Source organism: Elgaria multicarinata, chromosome 9 (genome assembly GCF_023053635.1).
Source record: "Elgaria multicarinata webbii isolate HBS135686 ecotype San Diego chromosome 9, rElgMul1.1.pri, whole genome shotgun sequence".
In the NCBI taxonomy this organism is placed as follows: Eukaryota; Metazoa; Chordata; class Lepidosauria; order Squamata; family Anguidae; genus Elgaria; species Elgaria multicarinata.
In genome coordinates, this window is record NC_086179.1 from 22749558 (window position 1) to 22772734 (window position 23177).

At 41.7% G+C, this 23177-nt stretch overlaps 1 protein-coding gene across 3 annotated transcripts in view; it reads left to right on the forward strand.

Annotated features, from left to right (window-relative positions):
- The window catches only part of BICD1 (BICD cargo adaptor 1), a 148299-nt gene that overhangs the window by 104633 nt on the left and 20489 nt on the right, over window positions 1-23177 (forward strand). For 2 of the 3 annotated variants that reach the window (XM_063134960.1, XM_063134961.1), the window contains exons 6-7: window positions 5840-5991; window positions 9823-10030. In XM_063134960.1, coding sequence (XP_062991030.1) covers window positions 5840-5991; window positions 9823-10030 — 360 coding nt within the window. Of the gene's footprint in view, window positions 1-5839; window positions 5992-9822; window positions 10141-11315; window positions 11507-15233; window positions 15345-23177 lie in introns of all 3 variants that reach the window. The other variant, XM_063134962.1, reaches the window with a different exon arrangement.

Genomic DNA, 23177 nt, shown 5'->3' on the forward strand with positions numbered 1-23177 from the left:
AACTTTAATTGTTCTGACTTTTATACTGCCTGTTTGGTGCATTCTCTTACCCTCCTTATTGCTTTATTATGATTTTATTAGAATGTAAGCCTATGCAGCAGGGTCTTTCTATTTATTGTTTTACTCTGTACAGCACCATGTACATTAATGGTGCTATATAAATAAATAATAATAATAAAATAATAATAGAACAGTAGAATGCCCAAGAAAATAGGCCTGCCTATTATTGGCATGCTGTTTTTCTATGTGTAGGGTAGAAAATTTTCTTATGTGTTGAGTAAACATCCCCCCCTGCAGCTGAAAATAGTATAGTCTAGGACAAGCTTTAAGAACGTAAGAAGAGCCCTGCTGAATCAGACCAAAGGTTCATCTAGTCCAGCGTTCTGTTCACATAGTGGCCAACCGGCTGCCCATGGGAAACCCACTTGTTTTTGCTGAATGTAAAAACTGGTCCCAAAACTGTGCCAGGACATACATTGGACTTAAAATGTGATATTTCAACAGCTACATAAATGCAGGGTTCAAACTACACCTGCAATGCTAGACAGCCACATGAGAACGCAGGAGAAAAGCATATCCCCTTTGGTTCCATTGAGTGTGGACCTGACGCTTAGATCCATGCTGTTGTACTGTCTTTAAAGCAACATGCTGTTCCAGTGAGGCAGACTTGTGCAAATTTACTTAGCGAGAATAATCCTCTGACTTACTTGCAATTCTAGGTATGGTGTTATGTCTCAGGGCTGCTTCAGGTGTGTGTGTGTGTGTGTGTGTGTGTGTGTGTGTGTGTGTTGGATGCTAATATTCCCATTGTACTCTTGCAAGGGGCCATATTCAGCAATGGTGTACTTGGTGTGCATATCTAGTATATGCATGTAGAGAACTGAAGACAGGTCCAAGAGATTGGAGAACAGTTGCCAATCAGAATCAGTCAGAGCTATACAGACCAATAGTCTCACTCAGTAAAAGGCAATTCCAAATTCTTAGATTATATCCAACTATTATCTTCTGCTATGCATCAGGTTCATTCATAGAGAGTGTTTCTTGAATTTTGTAACACTTTGCATGGCTATGCTTACGCTTTAAAGGTATGATTTTTTACCCTCTGTAACGATCATTTTATCTATTTTAAATTTTAATCAGACTGGCAAAGCACTTGGCACAATACTTCAGAAGGCACAGAGGTGTCATTATTCTTGCCTGGCAGATGATGCCCCTTAACTTCAAAAAATAAAAATAAAAATTGGAATGGAATGGAATTGCCCAATCCAGCACACCTGTGCACAGGGCATGGAGTGTTGGGTTTGTGCATGAATTGTGTTAGAAACACGATTTGAAATGAAATTGCTTGGACAAAAATGGTGAAAGTTAAACACTCTGTTTTATTGAGCAAACTTGCAAGTTTGGGTGTCTAGGCAGGTAGGCACATCCACAAGCTGATGTGAAGCTATTTTATACCCTTAACCCGGCCGAAGTGGTCCCTCCCCTGGTTACCCATTGGTCAGGTATTCCAAGGGTTACAGCCTATCCCGGTACGCCTTGTAACTCCTCCCTTGTTTACCTCCCTGCCTCCCATAAGGTCATGAGTTCAAACAGCAGATGTTTTTCTCTTCCCTTATCATAACCACAAGGCCATAAATTCTGACAGTTCTCAAAGGTATTTCACCTCAAAATCATAAATTCTGTCAGTTCACATAGGTATTTAACCTCAAAGTCATAAATTCTGACAAATAAGAAAGGGAGCTTCAGTAAGTCTGACACCTAATTCCGTTACTCATGTTATCTCTGCTATAAAAAAACAACCCTCCTGCTAGGTCATGCCCTCATGTTTTTCTCTCAGCTATTTTCGTTGTTTTCATTATCTTCAGCTGAAAAGACCTTTCACCTGGTGTATTTCCTTGTCTTTCAATAACATTGCTTTTAGCTGTTAGCCCTTTCAGAACCAAAAACTCCTTATAAACATGTTTTAATAATGCATTAGCTATTATATTTCTCCTTATAACATCTATATAATCCGTTGGTTATATCTCTTTACAATATCCTTATAACATTGAAAAAGTAACATATTTTCTATTTCTAACAAGTGGAAGCTGATGTGAGCCAGTGTTGGGAGGTTGAATGAGGGAACACAGATAGGTTGGAATGACATTGGCTTAGTCATGCTCCTTCTTGTCCCTTGCTGCTCAACACGATGGTGCGCTTCTCTTTTGGTCTCCTCCCAAAGCATGATGTCCTCTATGACTGGAGAAGCTCAATCATCACCTTTATTTTGAAGTTTTATATCCTTATCTCCTGGAATTAACTTTGTAGAAATATATTGTAATTTATATGTGTGCATTTTTGCATTTGATTAGGAAATGTTCCAAACTCATGCTTATAATTAAAACACCACAAATTTGGTGTCATTGAACCAAGAAAAGTAAATGGCAAAGTTGCTTTTTTAGTATTCGTGGAAAGAGGCCAAGCTTGGTAGTACAATGACTCACTCTGCCTGCATTTTGCTGATAAAGGAGCTTTCCATTCTTTTGCCCAGTTGCATTCCCTAGTTTCATGGTGTGCTTCTGTTTTGTCGCCTCTGGAACAATTTTGTTCGCTGTTGTATTGTAGGCAAAGATATCTTTGCGAAGGAACTCATAGCTTTGAGCCTCTCTATGCAGTTAAAAACCTGTTTGAAAGGAGATAACAGACTTATGAACCTTCAGTGGTGAGTGGTGGCCCCAAAATTAGGTCATGCACAAAGAATCCCATTTACAGGCTTCCCGGTTCAGTTTTCATACACTCACACCAACCCCCTTTTCACCACACCCGTCTCTTTATTCCCCAAACCTCTCTATCCTACCTCTTTAAATTATGCCTTCTTCCATTAGAAAATCTCCAAAACATATTTTTCCTCTACCTTTTAATGGAGAAGAGAAGGAAAGAGTTTTTCTAGTACTGTCTGCTTCCTATTAATGATTTGGACGAGGAGGTGCAGGGAACGCTTATGAGATTTGCAGATGACACAAAATTGGGTTGGATAGTTAATACCCTGGAAGACAGAAACAAACTTCAAAGTGATCTTGACAAAGTGCCCCATGATATTCTGATTAACAAACTAGCTAAAAGTGGGCTAGAAGGAACAATTATTAGGTGGATCCACAGTACAGAATCGGACTCAAAGAGTGCTTATCGATGGTACCTTCTCAAACTAGGGGGAGGTAACCCGTGGGGTACCGCAGGGCTCAGTCCTGGGCCCAGTGCTCTTCAACATTTTTATTAAAGTTTTGGACGAGGAGGTGCAGGGAATCCTTATCAAATTTGTAGATGACACAAAATTCAGTGGGATAGCTAATACCCTGGAAGAGAGAAACAAACTTCAAAGTGATCTTGATAGGCTGGAGTGCTGGGCTGAAAACAACAGAATGAAATTTAATAGGGATAAATGCCAAGTTCTACACCTAGGAAAAAGAAACCAAATGCACAGTTACAAGATGTGGGATACTTGGCTCAGCAATACTACAAGCGAGAAGGATTTTGGAATTGCTGTAGATCACAAGCTGAATATGAGTGATGTGGCTGCAAAAAAAGCAAATGCTATTTAGGGCTGCATTAATAGAAATATAGCTTCCAAATCATGTGAGATACTGGTTCCCCTCTATTTGACACTGGTTAGGCCTCATCTTGAGTACTGTGTCCAGTTCTGGGCACCATACTTCAAGAAGGATGCAGACAAGCTGGAGCGTGTTCAGAGGAGGGCAACAAGGATGATCAGGGGTCTGGAAACAAAGCCCTATGAAGAGAGACTGAAAGAACTGGGCATGTTTAGCCTGGAGAAGAGAAGACTGAGGGGAGACATGATAACACTCTTTAATGATAGCATTTGAAAGGTTGTCACACAGAGGAGGGCCAGGATCTCTTCTCAATCATCCCAGAGTGCAGGACACAGAATAATGGGGTTAAATTACGGGAAGCCAGATTCTGGCAGAACATCAGGAAAAACTTCCTGACTGTTAGAGCAGTACAGCAATGGAACCAGATCGTGGGCTCTCCCACACTAGAGACATTCAAGAGGCAGCTGGACAGACACCTGTCGGGTGTGCTTTAAGTGGGTTTCTGCATTGAGCAGGGGGTTGGACTTTCATCTCAACTTTTCTATGATTCTGTGTTCTTCAGTGGATTGTGCCCTACTGCAAAGCACATTCCAGCTTGGGTCCTTCCCCTTTGCAACAAGAGAGTCTCGGCTGGATGCAGGAGCCTCCTCAAAAGCTTCTCTCTAGCTAGTCCTAGTTGGGGAGAGGCTTTAAAAATAGAAAGAAGAAGGAGAGGCAACCCCCAAGGTACTGGGATGTGGGAGGCAGGCTTCCCTGTGGCTGAACCGCAGCTATTGAGCTCCCTGTTGCAGAAGATCAATTTAGCCTCCTCTTTTTTAGCTTTTTGCATTTCACTTAAGACATTTTTATTCCAGCAGGCACTTAACCCAGTGGGTTGAGTGGTTTTAATATTGATCTCTTGACTTATTGTTTTTGAGAAATTCTTTTTGTATGTTTTTGTATATTTTAAAATTGTTTCAAGCTATCCTGAGTATTGTCATGGCAATAGAGGGTGAGAGGCCTTCTAAATAACTATATATCATCTGTATTGAAGGTGGCTTTTGCCACCATGCTAGCATTGGCCCATGCTGCTGACAGCCAAATTAAATATTATACTCAAACATGTGTATTTAAACCCCAAGAGCAGTTTTTTGGAGTGGGCCGTTTTCAGCAGAGAAGCATTTGAGTTGGGGGTGGGTCGCAGCTGCTGCTTAACCCCATCCCAGCCCTCTATTTTTTCCACAGCAATTTTTCAAGCCACCTCCCCACTGCCTCCCCATGCCTCCCCATGGATTTTCAGACAAAATGTTAGCCTGCATCTGGAACTCCACAGGTGGGAAAAGCAGCTTGCCTTAGAAAAGTTGCCTCAGAAAAGTTGCCATGTCAGAAGAATTAAGGAACTTCTATCAATTATTTTCTAAAAATTGGCTCCTCCTGACAGCTTTTCCCTAAAAAGTGGGGGATTAAATATATGCATTTACTTGAAAAGTTTAGTTCTGTTATAATCAAAGTAGAACCAGATGTAACACATTCCCCTACCTGTTGCAGTGGTGGACCCCTTAGCGGCTCTTTTTAGAAGACTACAGGTTGGCATGTTTTGAGTAAAATAAGAAGGAGTGAGGGAGCGGGGCTTTGGGATTTCATTAAAGGCTGTCCTACCTTTTCTCCCATAACTCAAGCACTAAACCAATCATCCCATCTATTTGCTGCCACAGGGGCTAATAGGTTTGGGCAATAAAGCATTTAGGGCACATTCCTATATGCATGTTTAGACAGGAAAAAAAGTTACAACTCTCAGCATGCTGGCTGCTGTAGGACTTTTTCTGTCTAAACATGCAGAGGATTGCACTCCTAAAAATTTAAATATGCTAGTAGTTTTCATCTAAGGAAATTAGGCTGGAGGCAGGCAGCAGTTTGAAAGAGTGTTGCATTTGCATTCATTCCACTATTGCCTCCAGTATGCAAGGGCTTTGCAGACATTTGTATAGTTTCAAAAATCTGCAAAGCTTGTTGCTTTCTAACAAAGGGGAAAAAAATTTCCCGGCAATATGCTATTGGAAATAAAGTCTCTCTCAAACTACTTTGATCTTCTCCAGCCACGCAAAGGCTTCCCCCTCAAATATTTGATGTGCAAAATAAGCTTGGACCAGCAATACACGGTATAAATGCGAGTATATGGCCTAGGGTAAAATCTCTTTGCTGAATGAAACCTGGCATCTTAAATCGTCGTCTTAGTTTCTGTTCCTTATATAATGCCTCTGTCTTTGTTTCAGACAGCTGAAGTGGCCCTGGCTAATCTGAAGAATAAATATGAGAACGAGAAGGCCATGGTGACAGAAACCATGACTAAACTGCGCAATGAGTTAAAAGCTTTGAAAGAAGATGCAGCAACCTTCTCATCCTTGAGAGCCATGTTTGCAACCAGGTACTGAAAACAACCAACCCTTATAACTATTTATGACGGCATTTCCCCCCCCCCCCCTTCAAACACATCTGCAGGTGGATGGGAGCTGCTTCCCTGTTGTAGGGTGGCCACATGCCCTCTTTTGCAGAGGCGAGACCTCTATTTGAAGGGCTGCCAGAGGACTGTGCTCTATTTTGAAGGTATTTTCTGTATGAATGTCTGTCCAGTCCACGTTGGGTATAAAGAAAACGAACCATCAGAAGGAAGAGCGCCTGCGCAGCATCAACGACACCTGGACAGCAGATTGAGCAAGGCACACAGTTTTCTATTTAAATTAGAATAGCTATTTCTAAATGTGCATTTATACATATAAAAAGCACATGCACATTTTATGCAAATTGATGTCCTCTTTTGTCTTCTTTTTTGATGACGCATGTCCTCTTTTTTTGCCAATTCACAAGTGGCCACCCTAACCCTGGTAGTTTGGTGCCATATGTCTGTGATGTGTGGTGAACACTTAGGAACTTAAGCTGCCTTATACTGAGTCAGAACATTGGTCCATCTAGCACAGGATTGTCTACAACAGGGCTGGGGAATGACTGGCCCGCAGAAGTCCTACGGAGTTTGGAGAGGCCCTCCCAAGATTCATCCATCTCCCAGTGATAGAGAAAGGCAGGCTTTCTTTAGCATGGAGAGAGATAACTGATTGGATCACTAATTGGAGGTAATAATGGGAAGATCCTCTCCTAGTGGTAGAGAGAGATTGCCTTTCTCTGCCGCTGATAGCGACTACCTATTTCTCCATGCAAAGAAAGGGAGGCAGGGCGATCACTCAATGCCTTTCTCCGCACAGAAAAACTCCCCTTTGACATTCCAACCCCGATATCATCTTGTTATTGGAGAGCAGTTGGGCCCCTGGGGGCTAAACGGTTCCCCACCCCTCATCAATACCGACTGGCACTGGGTCTCCAGGGCTTCAAGCAGAGCTTTACTCTAGCTCTGTCTGCAGATGCTGCCGAATGAGCCTGAGACCTTTTACATGCAAAGCATGTACTCTACCACTGACCATTCAGCCATGGCCTGCCTAGCCCACAGTAGATGTAAACAGGACCTTTTGAAGAGTGGCTTCTCCAGTTGGTAGGCCTATTTGGAGGTTAAATAGTAAGAGTAAAATATTTGAGTCCAGGCCTGCCCAACTACATTGTAAAATACACCCTGCACAGTACAGATGGCAGGGACAGAACCTATGCGAATACAGCAGGGAGGGGCCACATGTGGCTCTGTAGCCCCCACTGCCCTGTTGCTGCTGCACTGCCAAATTTTCCACCAAAATTTGGTGGTGCAGCTGAGGGAAGGCGGACGACGACCACATGTTCCCCTTTAAAACAAGATGTGCCCACCAATGGCCCACGGTTTGTGCATATGTAGGTTGGGTCAGAACATTGGATACATGAGTGGAGGTCAGAGTAGGGCATGATCCCAACTCCCCTCCTCAAAGTATTCTTCTTTTTAAAAAAATAATGCATTTTTAAGGAAATGAAAAGATGCAACATTCAAACATATGATCATAAAAGGGGGGAAACAGGCTTATGAACTAGTAATATCATAAGAGAAATATATACATGTACTTTAAATTAATTTTAAAGAAGGAAAATTGATAGTTGAGAATGGAGAGTTATTAGATATAAAAATGTAATAAATAAAATAAATAAATAAATAAATAATTCATTTCCACTTCCAAAAATCTTACTTTTACTTCTGGATTTCTGGTAACTTGATAACTGTATCAAGTTAAGCAACTTCCAAATCTGGACAGATTGGACAGCTGGACAACCATCTGGACAACCATCTGTCAGGGATGCTTTAGGGTGGATTCCTGCATTGAGCAGGGGGTTGGACTCGATGGCCTTGTAGGCCCCTTCCAACTCTGCTATTCTATGATTCTATGATTCTTACTAACCAATTCTTTCTTTCTAGGTTTCATTGGTGATATACAGTCCCTGTGGTTAACATATAAAGAAGCACTTATTGTATATTAGCAAAATATTATTTCGAACACAGTTGAAAATAAATAACTGTGTGTAGATTTATTTGCAGAACAAAATTTTAATTAATAATATTGAGTACCACTTCCCAAATCTATTAGCTTTCCATGATGATTCCTAACTACCTTTCCCCAAATTACATCTGAACTGAAATTACGTCTATGTTGTATAGGCAGGGACATCATTATTGCACCTCTCTGGTTTATTTTATGATGTTTTGAACAAATTGGCCATTAATAAAACATTTACACAGTTGGGAACAAAAGTGTTTGATCTCTTAATAAGTGGTAGCATCACAGTCCACTTAAGTGCAGAACAATGTGACTTTCTGAACATTGGCTTATACTGTAATGAGAATTCCTGTAAGCCAACAGGCTCTGCTTTCAATATAATTAAATATGCTTCACTCCACTCAGTGACTAACGCAGTGACATAATGTTTTGGCTCTCTTGAAAACATTTCTGCTCAAAACTTAATTGGGTCATTTCCATTATTAATTTGTATAAGTTCTTTACATCATTTCATTAACTTAATTGCTTTAAGAAAAATGCATATCTTGCCTACAGACTAGATACAAGTAGCAGCACTGGTCAAAGTTTCAAAGCAAGTAAGATATGGGAAAATGAGAAAGTAATTTTCCTGAACATCTTGCATGGGAAGCAGTATGAACAAGCAGAAGTGAACTGCTTTGTATATGACTCTGAAATCTAATATGATAGGAGGGAGGTACATAAATGTTTTAAGTTTGAAACAAATAGTGGAGTTACACACAGTCTCTTGTCCTTGTCTCGCTTTGCCATCTCCCTTAAATAGATCTATTAATGAAAGTGATCTTAAAAGCCTCTTTCACACAGGTCACATCTAATGGTGACAGTGCACCAGCAGATCTGTTGAAATGTTCTGGTTGGCTAGCCATTTTTAACATCTTACAGGATGCTAAGCCATGGTTAGGCCGCTAACCCTTTTGCAGCAAATGGTTAGTGAGGGTGTTTAAAGCATGGTTATGTAGCCACCGTGGTTAGGTATGGTTCCCACGACATGCTATGTCATGGTTCACATGACACTCTAAGCTATAATATTGAGCTCAAAATGCTTAACCTCTGTGGCCTAGTGTGTCATCTGAACAGGGTCATTATGGGTTAGTGTCCCACAGTTCAGAGCTAGCACAAGATAGTTTGCTACCTGAGGTGAAAAACAAGATGGTGCCCCCTCCCATTCCATGTAAAAACAATGCTGACTGGACTGGCAGTTTAACCTTACTTCAGTACTGGGGATGACATCGTGTCCTTCACTGCACTTGAAGACAGCAGGCTAGTTTAGGGGACACAGGGCAGGTTGCATGGCACACACAGAGAACTCTCTCCTCCAGCTCCTTGCTGCCACCTCCCTGTGCCTGCTGCCCAAGGTGACTGCCTCATTTTGCTTAACGGCCGGGCCAGACCTGCCAAGGTTTTTCTTTTCTTTCTATTGCATTTTTTCACCTTGAGGAGAGTTCAGACAAAGTCAATGACAGTAATGACTTACGATCAGTTCACACAAGCAAATTGATTGCTTCCCACCCATGGAACAACATCAGATTGACCCAGGCTGCACTGGCTGTGACATTTGCTACTGTAGAAATACATTTTCCAATTGATATTGCTGCTGGGGTTACTCACTCCATCTGTAGCTAGTGTGGGCTGATGTTCCCGATGGGGGACCATCACGATTGTGTAGAGGAAAAGAGCAGCTGGCCAAAGGACACCGCAGTCAGTCTCACACAAACACACGCTCATCAAGTCCCTCTTTCCTTGTCCCCCCACCCCAGGTGCGATGAATATGTCACGCAGTTGGATGAGATGCAGAGGCAATTGGCAGCTGCAGAGGATGAGAAGAAGACGCTAAACTCTTTGCTGCGGATGGCTATCCAGCAAAAACTCGCCCTCACCCAGCGTCTGGAAGACTTAGAGTTTGATCACGAGCAGTCCCGGCGGAGCAAAGGCAAACTTGGGAAGAGCAAGATCGGCAGCCCTAAAGTAAGTGAGGAGGCATCAGCCACCGTGCCAACCATAGACACTTTCCTCCTGCATAGTCAGGGCCCACAGCAACCAAACACACTGGTCAGCAGTGGCACTCAGAGGAAAAGGTATGCATGCAGACGTCTTTATAGTACAGTGCAGTGGCTTGACTTGAATTAAGGTCATCCACTGGAATTGCAAATAAATTAATATATATATATTTGGTTGGGCATAATGAGAGAATGGGGAGGGCAAAAGTAGTGGCTTTGCAAAATGTAAACCTTGGCTATTAATACCACCTGTTCTTTTCGATATGGTCAGAGATCCTATCCTATCGGCATTTCAGCATATCCTGTATGTCTTGAATGTATCTGTTTTACATACAGCAAAATATACCTCTAGTTGCGGGTGGGGTGGGGGCCGGGAAGGCTTGTGTCGAAGAAGCACATCCACAACCAAAGGGAACTGATCTCTCTTATAAACTATGGTGCTGATAAACTTGTCTCTTTCTCTTCAATATTGTAATGTGGGTAGGAGTGTGTTTGCTCCGATGTGCTTCTCAATGCCTGTGTTAAGACGAAAAATAAAATGTTAAAAAGTGAATGACTTTTATTCAAAACCAAGAAGCAAATGAACTCTTGTGGTTTTGTGGCTGTCCTGCCAATAGGCAGGATGGAGGCCAGGTAGAAGAGTGTGGGCAAATGCCCCACAACTTGGGGTGGGTGGGTTTGATTTCCAAGAAATATCTAAACAAGGTTTTCCTTCTTTGAAGAGCTTTGGGGCTAACATTCACCGTCTGTATACTGCCTGTTCAGTGTAACTGAAAAATGTAAATACTACAGATGATAAAAAATAATAATGCATGGAGCCTAAATACTAAATATTGGGGGTAATCAGGATTGGAGGGATGGGTGAGAAGGAAGCAGAGGGCTTATCCCAGTCCTGCACAGTCTGTGACCCACCAAGCCAAACATAGCCATGCATGATGTCCTGCCAGATTCTTGGCAGTAGCCAAGAACAATCCCATATGGGCAGCAAAAAATGTAGCACAAACAGGCAGCAAAAATAAATGTTATGTTATATGGCAGGTGATATCTTTTTCTAAAATATACAAATAAGGCTTCCCTATGTGAGAAATATTTCCTCCAGTGCGGTGGTGGCAACATGTTGCTTTTGGGTTTTGGGGGGGAGTGGGAGGGGAAAAAACCCTAATGTAATATTGTCATTCAAGGGGTCATTGCTCGGTCATTAAAGTAAAAACTCTTTTGTTTCCGTATGTATTTTTTCTTGGATCTCCTGCAAGACTATTCTCACCTTCCCCTTGTGATCAGAGCCATCCCAGGACTTCAGGGAACTACCTACTGCCTTTATTAAGAACCCCCCCTGATCACACCTCCACAGAATCATTTCTTCTGAGGGGCCCCCCTTCCATGAATGAATTCTTCCATGGGCACCGTCTCAGCAAGGAAAAAAGGTTAACCGTGGCCATCCCAGGTAAACATTTTTTCCTTGGGTGCATGTAGTGCAAAATGATTTGCTGAGTATAGGGGGAATCCTCTGCAAACACTGCACATGCAATTTCTAATTTGGGCACATTCTTATGTCTTCTATAGATGAGCATCATTAGGCTGCTCCAAACTACCCCCCACTATAGTCTGAAAATATTCTGGAGAATGTGGTTGGAGGATTTCACCCAAAGTGTCCTCTACTTATATCAGCTTCTAATAACAAAAGATTCAGTGGGTTACATTTATCCCTAGCCCGATCTGGGTGATGGATTGGGGCTTCATAAACTATGTTTTTATGATGCTGTGAACAAGCCCTCCCTTGCCCCTCCCCTCCTTGTGTCGTACACAAAATTTGGTGTGAAGATCCTGGGTTGTATTAAACCAGAGTTCCCTGTTATGTTTGAACTAGGGAACTCTGTCTTAATGTTAGTTAACAAACAAGGAAATTAAGCCACAATGTGATCCTGGTTTATATTTCTGATTTGTTAATTGATATCCAGCCAGAGTTCCTTGGTTCAGACATAATGGGGAACTCTGGCTTGATAAAACTCATGATCATGATGTCAAATTCTGCAAGCAACAGGAGGAGCTGGGGGAGGTGACCTTAGCTTGTTCACAGCTTCATAAAGCATGGTATATCAAGCAATTATCTGAATACAGACCTATGTTATTGTAGCCAACACTGGGTTTTATCTGTTGGGTTTGGTTCAGTGGCTGAATTTGGTTCAATATTTCATTTGAAACCATTTGATTAAATAATAAATTGGTAAAATGAAAGAAAGACAATGTGAAACAGCCATGATTACTTTGTTGTACAATATATATCTTGATGGATCTTCCCACAGATAGATGTATATTTGCAGGGCTGACATGCTGCCCTTTCTCGCTATGTCCAAGTTATGCTTCCCCCACAACCCCAAGCTGATATCAAGGGTAATTGCATCTGATAGATAGGACTTTGAGATTAAACATGCAAAAACCTTCCAGGTGTAGGGGGATTTTTGAATAATGTGAAAGCTTAGGAAAAATCAGAAGGAAGAGCAAACATCCTGAGTGTTGTCTGACACAATGGGCATAATTCACAGAGTTTATTTCAATGGATTTAATTGTGCTCAACTTTGTGGATTGTGCTGGATGTGTTGGATTGAGGCCAATGACTTGAAATTTCACCCTAGATTTACCCCCAGTTTTATGTAATTGTATGTAGCATACGGAGAGTTTAAAAAAAGCAAATCACAGGGCAACTATGGAAATGTAAAGCCCATAGGGTAGTGCGTGATAAGAGGCACTTCAAATCTCCATTCGTAGTCTAGAACAGCTTTTACAAGTAGACTTGTTTTTATACAGGAAATAGTAATTGCCCTTTCCCCACATGGATCCTCTAATACAGGGGTGGGCGGAAAGTAGATATTTTGGGCTTCAACTCCTAGTATTCCTGACCATTGGCCCTACTGGCAGGGAGTTGAAGTCCCAGACATCTGCAAATATACCTTTTTCCCATCCCAGATTTAGAACCATAATACGAACATCCGTTGATGTTTAGAAAAATGTTATACAGTAATGCCATGCCTGCTATTATTAAGAAAAGGAGTCTCTTTTCTTCATCTAAAACTGGCCATTGTGGGGAAGACTTTTGCCTGCTTGTATACATTTAGGACTGTCAATAACCTTCTTAGAATATGGCTTCTGGTCATCCATGACTGCTTCTACGAAGTCAGCTCTTAAGTTCAGAGTCATGGAAGCGTAGTAGACTCCAAGTATAAGATGAGGAGGTTCAGAGAAGCAGAAGCTTTATTTTCAGAGAAGGAGTACAACAGAGCTTTGACTGTAACAAAATGACAAATTCAAACAACAGTATTTCTAGGATATCTCATTGTTTAAAAACACAGAGGTCAACTGTCTGACCCAGTGCTTGTGATGTATGCGGTAACATGCTACAAATTACAGCAAAATGTTTAAAAGTCTTGGAAGAGTTACATTTACACAGACCATTCACTAGATGGAATCTTAGAAAGATTCTTGAATAACCAATGTAAGCAAGCTTTAGTTAACAGACAATAGATTGAGATGGTATCTCCTTTTAGGGTACAGCTCACCATAAATTTTCTGCTAAAAAACCAATTGTTGGTCTTGTCTATAGCAATCAATGCCAACTAGATCAGTTCAGCTGTGCATTGGTTTTAGGAATGTCACAAAAATGGCAGACCAGCATATCAGCCTGGTTCACACATAACACTAAGCCAGTATTTGTTTAGCCTAATTGTCGTTTCTTTGAATATGTGATCTCATGCCAGGCAACAAATACCCCCCACTTTTTTTGGCAACACACCCCAATTTGAAGCCATGGTTTCAAATTGGTTTACAAATCCTGGCTTCCTTCAGCTATGGTTTGTTGTTAAGACTGAAACTGAAATCCTGGATTATTCCTGCTTTGTTTCAGTGCCCTTCCCAAACTTCTCACCACCCCAGAGCTAAATGACTATCTCTTCATTTCCCCCCAAACTCCTCATTGCTCCTCATTTTCCCTGGGAAGAATATTCTTTCCACAGCCAACTCCCTAGAGTTCTGCCCATGCCAGAACAGCTACTGTATGGGGGTTTTTTTGCTGCTGTTTGCATAGAGGGAAAAACTTTAAATGACCTATACGTACTTTTGTAACATTTACCGAGATTTGTATCTTGAAAGCACAAGTTTAGTCTAAGCAGGATACTCTGACTGTTGTACAAAATTATAATTCTCAAAGGAAACAGAGGATTGATACAAAGGACCAGTTAAATGTTTCCCCAACTCTGTTGCTGGGTAAGTCCGCAAGGCACGTAGCTGGTACCAGCTAGATGAGAAGTTCCCAAACTTTTGGGGCCTGTGGACACATTGAGAATTTTGAGAAAGTGGCATGGGCCTAATCTACACCAAGCAGGATATTGCAGTATGAAAGCGGTATATGATAAGTGTCAATGGGCCCCAACAGTTGTCAGTGCACTTCAATACAGCTATAAAGCAGTAGTGTAAACTGCCCAGAGAGCTTCGGCTATGGAGCAGTATATAAATGTAATAAATAAATAAATAGTGTGGCTCCTGCCTTTTATATACTGCTTTCATACCAGTTTCATAGTGCAATATCCTGCTTGGTGTAGATTAGGCTATGGTCTCCATCACAAAATGGTTGTTGGTGTGTATGTGTAGAAACAAGATGGAAAAGCACATCATCATCATCATCATCATCCCCATTTCACAGGAGGGAAACTGGTGATGTTCAGAAAAATACACGCAGGCCAAACACACACAGAAAACAACAACAACAACAACCAGAAATACACAGGAAAAATATACACAAACCCAGAATAAAACTTAATGCACAAACCCAGAATAAACAGAAACATTCATCTACAAATATCTAGGCAAAAGAGTCCTTTACTGCTGCTAAGGCATTTGGGATACCATCTGGGTATTGGCAGAAGAGATGGAAGGAAAACAAGCCAGGAATTGTCTGAACAAGCCATGATTTGTTAGTTTAATTGACTCTAGCTTGTTCAACAATTATGGTTAAAACAAATATTGGATTGGTGTTATGTGGGAATGCAGTCACAGTATGATTTCCATACCTAATTCTGAGGGTGTTAAAAATAAAGTCATTTCCCATGTTGCCTTGACAAAAATGTCTCCACTGTATTCTGCTCATTGCTTATAATCCCCTCTCTTCTACCTCTCAAAAGTTATGGCACCAGTGGACCGTTGCCAAATGCAAGACATCCCTCATGAGGAGCACTTGAGAGGAATTTTCATGAAGTTTGCATCTAGGCCCAGTACATGTTACCAAATACAAGGTGGGGGTATTTTTGGTCATATGCGTAATTCCACCACCACTGATAATTTCACTCTTGGAATAAGCTAAAGTTGATCCAAAAGTGACATGCCTTTGGTGGGATTGATCTGATGTATTTTTAGTTCTTCTAAATGAAAAGAGTTACTGTCCCAGCATTTCCTTTTCCACCCTCCTCCCATACATACTTTTACCCCACCTTTCAGTTTAGTTGCTGATCTATTGCAAGAAATGTTTACTATATTGGATTTTTAACTGCAACTCTTCTAAAGTACAGTGAAGCTCAGTTCAAATAGGCTTCCAGGGAGATCCTGGAAGCTGCCATTGAGAATATCTACTTCTGTGCTCTTGATGTTGGCTGACTTGGAAACCCACAAGGTACTGGCTGATTTTTCTACCTTTCCTTTTCTCAACTGCAGATAAGAACAACCAAGAGTAGACAGAGAAGGAAATGAAAGCAGCTAGAAGTGACCTTTATCCTTCCCTGCCAGAAAAAAACAAGGTGTTGCCAGAGTGAATGGGCAAGCAGCATCAGTTCTCTCCTTGTCCAGAGTGCAGATCAAGGAGAGGGCTGGATAGGGTCTCTCGTCACAGGTGCCTGTAGCAGCTGTTGGAACCAATAGCTACAACAGGCACCCAGAGACTTTTGAACACGTGGAGCCTGATTCAGAAAGCAGAACTTGTAATAACATTACAAGTTTTTTCCCCATCCATACACATCTCTCCAAAGTAAATTCCACTATGTTCGATGGTGCTTGCTCACTTGTAACTGTGTTTAGCATTGCAGCCTTAGTTATTGAAAAAATGAATTTCCAGATATTGGCAGTAACAGGGAGTGATCTGCAGCAGTCAACCAGTGTCTGAGTTAAAATGAGTTAAAACAGAATAAAACAGATTTCACATCATGCAGAACTATAGTACTAAATTATACTGACACTATTCAGTTTTAATTTCCTTTTTTTAAAATGTTCATGGTTATTATTATTATTATTATTATTATTATTATTATTATTTATTACATTTATATACCGCCCCATAGCCGAAGCTCTCTGGGCGGTTTACAAAAATTAAAAACAGTGAACATTAAAAAGAAATATACAAAATTCAAAACCACAAAAAGCATAAAATACAAACAAAAACAGACAATATCGATTTAAAAACAACTATTCTGCGGTCAGTTATAAAACTCAGCATTTGCTGTTAAATGCTGTTAAATGTCTGGGAGAAGAGAAAAGTCTTGACCTTGCGCCGAAAAGATAACAGTTTTGGCGCCAGGTGAGCCTGGTTAGATTTCAACTAAAGATTAGAATGCTATTCTACTGTCCTAAGTTTGAAAATATAACCAGAATTAATCAGTTAGGGGGGAAAAAGGAAAAGCAATAACAATAGTTTGGTATTCTCCTTTCTTTCAATTTTTTCTAAACAGTTTTTAAAGTTATGTGTAGTTTCTTAATTAAAAATGCTGCATCTTTTAGCTCTAGTGCATCAGATATTGTAGAAAAAAATACCTGGTGTCATTCCATGTTGATAACATACTGCTAAACAGCAGGTGCTAAATTGCTTGGTGCTACATTTCAAAATGCAATTTAACACCTTTAAAGAGAATGTTTAAAATGTTTGGGTACTGTATTCATTATAGATTTTTGTTTTATTTCACATGCTGTGGAAGTACAGCAACACATTAAAAAAAATGAATGAGCAAACCTATGCAATCATCATGTGGGGAAGGGGTGATGCCGCTGCTGTTGCAAAAATGGCTAAATTCTTCTCCTAAGAAGGCAGTCCAATGCCCACTAGAAGGGAAACAGACTCAGAGGAGAATTGTTTTTCCAAGTTTTATTTGCAAATAAAGGCTAGTTGCGAGGAGTCTCCCTCAAATGCGACTAGCCTCCTGTTGGTTATTCAGCTGCTTTTAAAGCTAAAATCTAAGTCATCCGGTCCACACCTGTGACGAAGTCTACATTACAGTTTGCACGCGTGGTTATATTTCCATCTATTAAGCAAAGGTCGCGGTTTCACAGTTACATGGCTGTCAAGCAAGCGAAAAGGTTACGCGTATATGGTTATCAACCACACGAAAAGTTTATGGTTACAGGTGTGAACAAGTAAAAGATCAACAGACGTCCTAGAACATTTTATGGTCAGCGTTTTCTGTTGTTGGAACTTTCTGTGGTTAAACTGTTCATGACCCAGTTCTTCATACTCTCAGCAAGCAGTCTAATACATTGTTTCTCTCAAGCGCAAAGGAGGAGGGATACAGGAAAGGAACCTCTCATGCAAGCACTTGAGTCATTGCTGACTCCTAGAGGGACGCCTGCTTTCGCTGACGTTTTCCTGGCAGACTTTGTAGCGGGGTGGTTTGCCATTGCCTTCCCCAGTCGCAGTTACCTTTCCCCCAGCTAGCTGGGTACTCAATTTTACCGACCTCGTAAGGGTGGAAGGCTGAGTCGACCTAAGCTGGCTGCCTGAGAACCAGCTTCCGCTGGGATCGAACTCAGGCCGTGGCGAGAGTTTCGGCTGCAGTAACTGCTGCTTACCACACTGCGCCACATGAGGCTATTGGGGATACAGGGGGAACAGCAAAATATGGCTACACCTTGGTTCATTCTTGCTTCAAATATGGCTGCATATTGGCTCATTCCTGCTACACTGCTACACCAATGGAATATGCCTATATGCATGCTCAGCCCAGGAGAAGAAAACACACAGGACAAAGAATAAAGCAGCATAAAATGGACCGACATGCCCCCAGTTTCCCTGCAAACACCACCAGTGTCCACCAATAAGAGACCGTACCACTGAAGATATCCAAACGCCAACCTATGCAGGTCAAGACAGGAGCATGGCTGCCGCAACATCACACTCTCAACAGAGAAGACACATAGAGAACTAGGCAGTGGCTACAGGCACGGCCAATGTAACTAAATGGTGCTGTCTGCTAAAGCTGCTACAAACCAGGCAGAAGCAAGCAAAGGAATTATGGGTGTGGTCTGTTTGCACAAACACACACACATGGACAGACACGGACAGACACGTGCATACTCCCAAGGGCACTGGTTGAAATACCTCAAAGGGAAAACATTTTACAAACAGTCTTTAAATTAGTTCCCAGAAGTTGCTTGCCTGCAAAAACATTTTACTTGCCTGCTTTTTGCTCAGAGGTGCTCATGGAGGATGGATAGAACTCTCTGCCCCCCTCTTATGAGTAAAAAGAAGGGCTCTCCCAGCCCCTCTTATGAGTAAAAAGCAGACTAGTAAAACATTTTGAAGGGAGAAACAAGCACTCCCTGCATCAACCCACTGCTGAGTTCATGGGGAAGAGGCTTTGTGGGGGAGAGGTTATTATAAATCTAATAAGGGCACGTTGACCTCCTGGTGCCCCATGTGCAAAATCTGGCAGCTATTGTTTGGATTTTTGTTTTATCAGTAAAGAATACGAATGAGCTAATCATCAGTTACTGATGACCTGGCACTTCTGCCTCCTACCTCGGAAGCCTCAGAGATAAGATGAATTTAACTACTTCGTGCCAAGAGGCCAAATTGTGTTGTATTAGTTATTGGGATCCCATGTTTTGATTCAGAATTCTCTTGGCAGCATTAATTATTGAATTTCCTAATTGGGCGGCAGAAGCAAGGTAGTGCAAGTAACAAAGGTTTGCCTGATCTGCCACAAATTGCAATTTAAAAGGTTTAATTCAATGGATTTCAAAAGAATTAAACAATGTGGCATTTCACAAAGCTTTTGAAAAATTTAGAGAACATTTGGAAATGAAATATTTAGTCAAAGCACTTTTGGTCTTATTTAATAAAATCTAAGCCTTTTCTGCATGGGCATTCATAATGGAATTTAATTCCCATTGGAAGAAGTGTTCCAAAGAAGATGACACCAAATAGTCATAGCCTGTTCCTCGCACACTGCCAAGTGCTCTTTCCGTACTTAAAATATATTTAATATGCATTATGTGGGACTGATTTATTAGTAACCATTGTGTGTGGCTGGGTTGCCAGAAAACCATCTAAAGGCAGCATTTGGGAAGGAGGTGAGAACTTAGTGCTCCTTCATTTCAAAAACAATAAATTGAAAAGTGTTCCAAAATAAATTACTTTTGCAAGTAAGTCTACAATCCTAACCTCAGCCACAAGCCAACTGAGTGGCCTCAGGAAACAGTGCAAGTGCTGTCATTGAGAGTGAAGTTCTGCCGCTCAGTGGTGTAGCTAAGTAATTTTAGACTCTGGACAGTAATGACTTTAATGAGGGACACCCTTTACATGGCCTTCCTTGGGCACTACTTTTGTTTTGAAGCTCCCAGCTAACATTTCTCTTCCCCACCCCCACCCCGAAACTGTTATTCTATTCTTTACAATTGCATTTTCCATATCTATTAGAATGTTTGCCAACCCTGCTAAAAGAAAAACTCTGAGCATGTTCTGTTATAAGCTCATTCAAATCGTAGCAACATAATGACTACAGGAAGAAAATGGAGTTTGCGTCTGCTACCCTGATACGCTCATCACGTATCACTCTCTGGTTGGTCAGGTGGGGGTGGGCTACAGGGCCCTGAACTTTGGCCCCAAGGTCTAGCCCTACCTTCACCACTGCTACTAGATGACACGTAAGCCTCCAGAAGTCTGCTGGCTGTCTTGTGGAAAGCTCCACTGGCAGCAGTGTTCCACTGGTGGTATTCCAGGGAGCCAGGGGACTTAAGGCATGTCACTGCTGCATCCTAAAGCTTGAGCATGTTCAGAGGAGCGCAACCAGGATGATCAGGGGTCTGGAAACAAAGCCCTATGAGGAGAGACTGAAAGAACTGGGCATGTTTAGCCTGGAGAAAAGATTGAGGGGAGACATGATAGCACTCTTCAAATACTGGAAAGGTTGTCACACAGAGGAGGGCCAGGATCTCTTCTCAATCCTCCCAGAGTGCAGGACACGGAATAATGGGCTCAAGTTACAGGAAGCCAGATTCCAGCTAGACATCAGGAAAAACTTCCTGACTGTTAGAGCAGTATGACAATGGAACCAGTTACCTAGGGAGGTCATGGGCTCTCCCACACTAGAGACATTCAAGAGGCAGCTGGACAGCCATCTGTCAGGGATGCTTTAATGTGGATTCCTGCATTCTGCAGGGGTTTGGACTAGATGGCTTTATAGGCCCCTTCCAACTCTACTATGATTCTAAAGCCTTTCATTTTCCTGACATGCTCCAGGCTGGGTGAATAATCCCTCTTTATCATAGCAAAGGGAGGGACAATGAAAAACCTGTCCACTCCCCCCTCCTGCCTTAGCCATGGAGCAATGGCAGGTCAATGGATTTGGTGGTAGCTTTGTCAGTGGATTCCCCCACCCCACATAGGTGCAGGTAAGATTCTTTATTAAATTTATATCCCACTTTATACTTAAGCCCAGTGACTGCAAACTTGTGCACAACTGCATCCATGAAAGGTCTGTTTTGTCTGCAACATTTTCCTTACACAGAGAAAATCTCTGTGTAAGAAAAATGTTAAATATGATGCTATAAATTTCATCTATGGGCTAATGTGGCCACAGTCAGTGCTCAGCATGGTCACCTCCTTGGAATGTCATAGTGATGCTGTTCTGGAGCGGCCACAAGTTTGATGATGTCAAGTGTGGATGCTGAAAACTCTCAAGCTGATAGAAAGATTGGCGAAGAACTGAGGAACATCTGGCTGGCATGGCAAGGAGGCAGAACTACCAAAGAGCAGCTGAAAAGGCTGGATCATTGAGAGGGAAGGAGGAAGGAAAGAAAAATGGAGGGGCTGACCGAACATGAGAGGGACAGTGACAGTCTGCAGAAGAGGGAGATTGCAGAAGCTTGGAAGCGGGAAAGAGGCAGGTGAGGTCAGAGAGGGGAGTTCCAAGAAGAAGATAGCAAGGGGACAAGAGGCTGTGTAAGAGAATGGAAAGGGAGAGATGAGATCTCACTGGAGGTGCCAGAGGAGCACGACTGAAGCCCGGGTAGGGGCAAAGTAAGGGAACATGCCTTATTGAGAGCCTAGTCAGAGCACGGTCAAGGGTGGCAGTGGATTGTGGGCGCAGCCGGGTTGGCGGAGAAGCCAGAGTATGAGGCCTCCAAAGTGATGCTAGAAACCACGAAGCAAAGACCCGCTAGAGATGGTCATCTTTTTCACATTACTCCATTTGGCAATAGGCCCAGAAAAGAGCTCTTTGCCTTGAGCTTAGGCCCAGTGTCAAGGTACTTGGGGAACTTGCAATAACATAGACTAAATAAGCCGCTGGTGATTTGAAGCACTCAGATTTCTTTGTTCCTCTAGAGGAAAGGGATGGAAGGCGTGAGGTTTGAGGTGCTGCTTTTGTGTGACTTAACGGCAGCTGATTTAGGCAGCTGAAAACTTCTCCACGTGGAAGGTCAGTTATTGCAGCCACATGACCTGGCACATCTGTACTTACAGGTCGCACTCTGGTGGTTTGTGGTGACACATTCCACAAAATGTCACTTGGAATTGAAATTGCTACCTCTAACCATGGCAATATCAGGTCAGATGTTACTTTGTCCATGCGCCTGTATCCATGGGTGTACTCCACATGGAGGAATTATATGAATTGTCCTTTTGAATTATCTTGGTGTAAAGGGAATCCAGTGTGTGTCAGAATGTTTGAGATAATTCTGTACTGTGTGATCTATGATTCTTCTTTCCTAATCACAATGTATGCAGGATATATAGGGCCTTGAGGAAACGGATGCAGTAACATGGTATAATTATTTCTTTCCAGAGCTAGGAAATCTCTCCTGCTTTGGATCACTATATCGCATGTTGTTGCTACCAATAAAAGGCAAAGACATTCTGAGCTCTTGTGAAGCATTTGCTATAGCGAGCAGTGGGAGCCCTAGGAACCATTGGGACTGTTAGATGCCTAACCTCAACTGGCACCATAGGGTTCTAAAATGATTTTTCACTCAATAATCAGCATCAAGTCCCATAAAATGAATTGAGACTGTGAAATAACACTGCTTGGTAGACTGTGTCCAAAGTTTATTAGCCCCAGTGAGGTTCTGCAAACTGTCTTCCAGATTTCTATCAAGAGTGACTTCAGTAAATTGATTAGCATGTAACGCTAAACCATGGTTTGGCCATTACAAGAATGAACCTAGGTGAGTTTCTGGCTTGTATGCCTCCCCTCCCTTCTCTTTCTCTAGCACAGCCATGAGATCCGAAGTTTCTACATTTGATTAACCGCAATTTAGTGTTACATCCAGACCATAAACTTTGATAAATCTTAACTATGGTTTTCTAAAACATAAGACAATGTTTGAAGTTGTCTTGTTTTAGTAAACCATAGTTAAGGATAAATGGATTCTGTCTAGGTTTGGATGTAATGCTAAGCTGTGCTTAATAAAAATAGAAGCGAAAGCTTATAAATTCTTTATGATCGTGTGAGATGAGGGAAGAGGGTCTCACACAGGCTCATTGTCATAATGTTAAATCATGGTTTAGCACAGTGATTCCCAGCCTTAGATGCCTATACGTTGGACTACAACGCCTATCATCATCGACCACAAGGCATCTTGGCTGGGGATGATTATTATAGTCACCAACATCTGGGGATGCAAGGTTGTGAACCATCTGTTTTGCATTATGTCCAAATAAGGACACTGCCTAAGCCTTAATAAGATTTTATCTCCTAGAATGACTGATTTTAAATACATCTTTAAAAACAACAACCCTGTTAACACCCTCTCAAACTCAAAGATGAAAAGTTTTTTTTAAAAAAAAAAGAATATTCAGGAAGAAAAAAAAGAATGAAGAGAAAATGAATTGCTCAGCTGTCAACATACATTTCAGTTCTAATCACATT